Source organism: Lates calcarifer, linkage group LG2 (assembly GCF_001640805.2).
Source record: "Lates calcarifer isolate ASB-BC8 linkage group LG2, TLL_Latcal_v3, whole genome shotgun sequence".
Classification (NCBI taxonomy): domain Eukaryota; kingdom Metazoa; phylum Chordata; class Actinopteri; family Centropomidae; genus Lates; species Lates calcarifer.
In genome coordinates this window covers 24,806,085-24,812,648 of record NC_066834.1, presented here as the reverse complement: position 1 = coordinate 24,812,648, position 6,564 = coordinate 24,806,085, and the positions used below count along the sequence as shown (strand labels likewise).

Below are 6,564 nucleotides of genomic sequence, written 5' to 3'. Positions count from 1 at the left end.
TGTCCATGTCTCGTGGTCTTCATCAGCAGATATTAGCTCAACAGGTGTAGATTGTTAAAACAAGGAGGGCGCCAAATTAGACATTTGCAAATTCTATGCAGAACAGCTTAGCAGTAAATTACTATTGATCCATTTCAAAGACAACTTAGCTGAAATTGCTACATATCAGAGCTCTCTGTAGATGGGAATAGGGGAGATGGGAAGACTGTGAGCAGCAGCATTTACAGTACATTACCTTTGTTCTGTTGGTCTAGTAGCTCCACATTTGAGTAAATACTTGTCATGAGTTGTGAATGGGGGTTTTGGAGGAATGACAGAGTGGGAGCACAGAAATGGTGAAGACAAGGCAGATTTTGAATCAGAGACATGGAAGAAGGAGACACCAAGCCATGGCTGAGTTTTCTCTTTTATTGATATACACTACTTTAGAGCCTACAGTATGATGCAAGGTATTCCCTTTGAATAATTTCAAAAAGCACTGCAGTCTTAAAAATTACAAAAATTTTAACATACAAAATATACAAGAAATGACAATACAAGGCTCGGTAAACATCAGCTAAACCTGTATTTCCCTTTTATTTTACAAAACAATTTCATATATATATATGTATATGTATATATATATGTGTGTGTGTATATGTATATATACACACACATATATATATATGTGTGTGTGTGTGTATACACACATACACACACACATATATATATATATATATATGTCTATATTCTCAACACTCACACATGTCCCCAACCTTTTAGGAATGACATCCATTTCAAAGTATCAAAAATAGAGTTGTACAGTCTCTGTTGCTTTACCATAATGTAAAATGGGAACATATTGTTCGGTCTTTGGTTGAGACAGAAGAGGACGGCAGCCAGAGTTTACTGTCAATGCTGGTTTTGTTTCATTTTTTTGTTGACTCAAGTCTTTCAAGCTGCAGAACCAGCTTTATATGCAAAAGAGCCATCTCCCTTCTCCCACCCAACCCTCAATGTCCACCCTGTGCCCCCAACAAACAAACAAAAATAACAATAATAATAATAATAGTTACTGACTTATGTCTTAGTCATGGAAAAAAAATCAACCCAGAAACAGCATACAGACACACTGACAAACTGGTTTTCAAACAAAGAGTTAAGGCATCCTAATAGTTTACATAGTGACATGATACTCTCACTATCTGAATGTTTATTTTTTTTCTTTCTGCTCTGTGAAGTTCATAAGCAACATTACAAATAGTTTATAATCTCATTTCTCATATTTAATGTCGTATCTCACATTTGCTTCTTATAGTTTGCATAGCCTAAATACATGGGTGTGCTTCTGTTGTTGAAAATAGGACTCTAAAAATTCCTGTCTTCTGTACAGCGCATATTTGGTACAAACACCAACCATCCATCCACACGCGCACACACACTAACACACACCCACATGCGCTCACACACATAACTGAACCTATTAAGATGCTTGCACTGTGTCCTCGACAAGGCAGATTGGCTGATGGACGAATCCAGGGTGCTAACAGAAATCAATCAAGCATCTACAACAAGTCTACAGTCTACTTCTATAGGCATTAAGGTCTTTTTTTGTCTTTTTTTCCCCCTCATTTTTAAAGGCATTAGGCAGAATTTAATGCATAGCAGAATCATTTTCACCTGGAAACTGACTTCAAACCGTCATAAGCAACACTCCTCGGCTCTCGCATGCAGGAGCGTCATTGTCAAGCTTAAGGCAAAATAAAAGCCGATGGAAATCTTCAGACCAAACTCGTATCTGACCAGAAACCTGCCTGAAAATACTCCTTTTTTCTCACCACTGTGTTATTGCTGCCATACAGGCACTGCATATCTGTGAGAGAATGAATGCGTCACACGGTTACAGAGAAATCTTTGATTGTGATTGATTGTTGCGAACAGGGGGTGTGGAAGACCCCGTTACATCCAGATGTTGTTCTCTAGACTTTGGGATTTTACCTTGTTCATTACACGCAAGGGGCTAAGGGGTGGGGTCAATACATAAATGCAATATCTAGACATCTTTGTGTATAAATACTTTTAAAACTTTTGTCAGATTATTTCCCATCACAACTCACCTCGGCTGACATACTGTCACAGGTATGACCGCCTGTTAGGAAATAGAAGGCACACAAAGGCCCCTGGGTGATCTGGGGGATCAGTTATTGCATGTAAAGAGATGTCAGAGGCAGAGACGTCTATCTCCGCGGATGAACGAAAACACTTCTCTGTAACATGGAGATTAACAGGCTTCTTCAAATATCTTTGAATGAGAATGATCAGGAGGGTTAACTCATGAAATCACATCCGCACGACCCGAGTCTCGCGTCTGTTTATGCAATAATATTGTAAGTTTAACTCTAAGCCAGCTGTGCAAAACGACAACAACAACGACAACAAAAGCTTTCGCTACCATTCAAAGCTGCTAAATGTTAATAAGGCATTTGTTCAACTCGACGATAAAGAAACGCAGGAGAGGGGAGGGCGTAAAGAGGAGACCGGGGGCGGCGTCATGTACAGATATCTACACGGCTGCAAGGTTAAAGTTGTGGAATGTTGCGGGTTGCAGATCCCAGACCAGTGCCAGAGGAGCTCGTTCCTCTCTGCCAGGCTCCGGCACTCCAGACCTGAATGGTTTTATTCTATTTGAAAGGGGTGGGGGTGGGTGGAGGGAGAAAAAAAAAGGAAATGGACAGTGTTGTCATGAGTGAGCCATGAGGAAAAAAAAAAGGGGGAGAGTTTGGTTTGATTTGAATTTGGTGATTAAATTTCACGGCTAACAAATCAGTTCTGCAGGTCTGAAATCTCGAAGCGTGATTAGTTTTGTCTGGAACGTTGTGTTGCGTTCCAGTACACTGATGTTTCTGAAAGCGTCGCCTGAGAAACACTTAAACTACAGAGTATTGGAAAAGCCTTCTGAAGGGATTTAAAATCCCAGCTCTGGCTTCCTGTGACAACACTGTGCACTCCTGAATCTCTCTTCTCACAGACGTCTTCCTTTATGAAGGTCAATGCTGGTGAGAGAGGGACAACCACATGCGCCACTCTCGTCTCCGCTACTGAAAGTTATTCTGCCAAAAAAAAAAAAAGTAAAAGTGAGTGCTCTGACCTGACTGCTCAGGAAGACAGCGGTGTCTTCATTAGGCCGTCACACCTAATGAAGAGAGGACGGGGGTGGGTGGGGGGGACACACATCTCGACATCTGAGAACTGAGGGACAGCTCTGACAGCTCGTTACACTCTGACCTTTTTCACCCTGGGTGTAAATCGACATGGCTGTATTCTCCCGCTCGCCCTTCTGTTTAATCTGAGTGCTTTGTCTCTCAATCGGAGAAAGTGTACAGTTTTAAATAAAATCGCATGGGACAAATGAAGAGTGTCTTCCTGTCAGGCTGGTGGTCTTAGCAGGTACTGTCTTTGACCTCTCCCTCGTGCTCCTCTCGTCCCATCGCGCACAGGACCGGGTCCTCGGGCCTGGGGAAGCAGGCTCTGTGTCGAAGCTGGGGTTAAGAGCTGGACGGTGGGGGGTGGAGGGTGGGGTAGTTCATGAGCCACAAGTCCACATCGGTGGGGTGGGAGGAGGGGGGCCTGAGAGAGGGGCTGAGCTATGACTGGTTGTGCGTCGATGGAGGACCGTGAGCACTGGGGGACTGGGACATGTCTCTGCCGATGATTTCATTTACTGTGAAGAGACAAACACACACACACACAAAACACTTATTACTGTTTAGAATTGACTCATATTTACACTACAAATTTCTCTCCAGCAGGGGGCAGTGTTGTTCCACGTCGAGTTCCCCCCCCCCCACAAGACTCAGAGCTCAAACTCAGACAGCTGAGAGCTCCAAGTGGAAAAACTCAAAACCAGACTGGCAAACCCCAAAGGTCACAAAGTCACGGCTCTGACGCGAGATATAATAACTCCTGACAGAACAAATGAGAGAAACTATTCCATTCACTAAATGTGCCAGTTCTGACCTTTGTTCAAGTCCAAGAAATGTTACCAGTAACCACAGAACACACCAACTCCCATAAACACACTCCTGCGAGGCCGTCCGACCGGCAGGGGCCTGTCCGTTACTTCATTAGAGCTCTGATGGTGGTTCAGTACTTTTTCCCTGGGCCTGTTCATGGGGTTTCTGAGCATGACAGAGGGGCTGTGTAAAAAAAAACATGCTGTTGAGCCCAGAGAGGCATTCAGGCGCAGTGAGGTTAATTACTCCACCGACTCAGTTACAGACTGATTTTAGATAAATAACAGATAGCTCTGTTGCTTGCTTTTTATGTTGTGTTTTTTCAGCCAGCGTACATAATTGTCTTACATCTGCAGCCTCCATTCAGTAATCGCACTGGGACCACAAGAGGAACAGCAGGGAGCTAGTAAAAAACTGCAGCCATGGAATAAATCAACTTGTGGTGAGGAAAGACACGAGGACAGAGAGAAAATTCATTTGTTGGAAAATATGATGTGAATGTTTTTTCTGTTGTAATAATATGTGCTTAGTGTTTTGTCCCATGACTTCTTCATGTGATCTCTCCTGGGTGTTACAACAATTAAACATTTATTAGTGTTAGTGGTAGTGTTATTGCTATTAATGTTTCACTGTTCTGTCATTATTATTCCTTTAGCTATTATTCTTCTTATTATTTGTATTACTACTATTTACATTTTGACTTAGTCTGTGTATCTGCAATGTTGTCTTTCTCTTACCCCCCACCCCCCTCTCTCTGTCTAAACCCAACCAGTCCAGGCAGATGGCCGCCCACCCTGAGTCCAGTTCTGCTCGAGGTTTTTGCCTCTTAAAAGGAAGTTTTTCCTTGCCACAGTCGCCTAGTGCTTGCTCATGGTGGGAACTGTTGGGTTTCTCTCTGTAAATTTCATAAGATAAAGAGTATGGTCTAGACCTGCTCTATATGTACAGTGCCTCGAGATAACTTCTGTTGTGAATTAGCACTATATAAATAAAATTGACTTGACTTGACTTGAAGGTGATGGTGACAGGTCAGGAGGCACAGTGCACAGAAATCAGGCTGGGTGAACTGGTTTGGGAGGGTGCAGCAGAGACCTCTGGCCCTGTTTGACAACGGGCGATTTAAAAGCAGACCTGTCTGTACACGACAGGAGTCAAAATGAAGCTCCTTTCTTTACCGCCTATCTGCGTCCATTTGTGCAACTGCTGCTGTAAATCGCACATCCCCTGGGACTATTATAAACAAATGTTTTACTGTAAAATAAAGGTGGCAGGGTGACTCAGTCAGAGATGAGCAAACAAATCCAGCCAACTCTGTGTTTCATGTGAAAAAAGAAACCGTATTTAAATTTGATGACACACACTGTGACACGAACGCTTAATTATGAAACAAATGCATTCATTAAAAATACAACAACCTTCATCAGTTTAGTAAAACATTATTATAAAATATCAGTGCAATCTTTACATTTTAAGTGTTGCTTTCCTATCTGTTTCACTATTTCATCAGCTCTTCCTCAAACTAAAGTGTGCTCTAATGCACACTTTTCATGTGTACCAGTGACATTTTTCCACGAAACACCTCTTCATTTTACTCGTTCTTTCTCACAGGACCCAGCAGTTTGAATTCTGAGCCACGGTGTACACTCTGTTGTTTTATTTGTGTTTTCTGCTGCCTGCTTTTGTGTCTGGCCACCATAACTCACATCATCCTGTTAGCGTGGGAGGCTCTTCCTTTCCCTTGTCAACCATGTTCACACACACGCGCGCACACACACACAGTCACACTCACAGCACCACGCACTTATGAGACTACACTGTGACTATCAAAGCAAACATTTACTTTTGTATACAGAAGGCTGAGGTATAATATACAACAAGTTGGCCAGTTTATCGATTTGTCAGACAATTCCATTAGTGAAATAAAACTGTGATGGAGGACTACAGATCTCCTTTAAAGGGCATGACCTTTCGAGAGACAAGTGTGCAACGGTGCTCAAAATAAACAGCATCTTACAACCGTTAAAGGACCATTGGCACAGCAGAGCAGCTGTATCGATAAAATGAAAAAGGTAGTAACTGGGCTTCTTTTGTCCGAGCTCCACGCTGACTTAGTTAAATCTAGCTAAGACATGTCTTATATTTCACTCTTAACAAATGCATAAAAGAGCTTAAATGGGTCTACACTCAACTTACAAAACTGATCATGGTCTGTAAAACGCCTCTACTTTCAATACTTGGATACATTAAGTTACTGGGTCAATCACAGAGAGATATTTGGAGGCCTGTCGTGAGACTCCTGCGCAGCTGAAATGTTATGTGGTAAACTCTGTAGCACAGTCGATTCATGGGAGTGAATGTGTTCTAACACCACAGGAATATGAGCAACGTAGTGTGAAGTGCGACAGACCGACATCAAGTGGGCGTCTGCAAAAACATATCACTTTCCGCTGTACTGATTAGATTGTTGCAGAGGCAAACAGTAACCTATGGACTGATAATATACCTCAGGAGAGATGCACTGAGGGCAATTAGCATAAAACAACCTGAAAACCCATGACTCGCTTGGGTGCAA

The 6,564-nt window shown here is 42.5% G+C and overlaps 1 protein-coding gene across 4 annotated transcripts in view; it reads right to left on the bottom strand.

The window, feature by feature from the left end:
* Positions 1–394: 394 nt before the first annotated feature.
* nfatc3a (nuclear factor of activated T cells 3a) overlaps positions 395–6,564 on the bottom strand; it is a 62,741-nt gene continuing 56,571 nt past the window's right edge. For all 4 annotated transcript variants that reach the window (XM_051077310.1, XM_018666766.2, XM_051077303.1 and 1 more), the window contains one exon: positions 395–3,700. In XM_051077310.1, the coding sequence (XP_050933267.1) occupies positions 3,624–3,700 (77 nt within the window). In that variant the 3' untranslated portion in view covers positions 395–3,623. The remainder of the gene's footprint in view (positions 3,701–6,564) is intronic.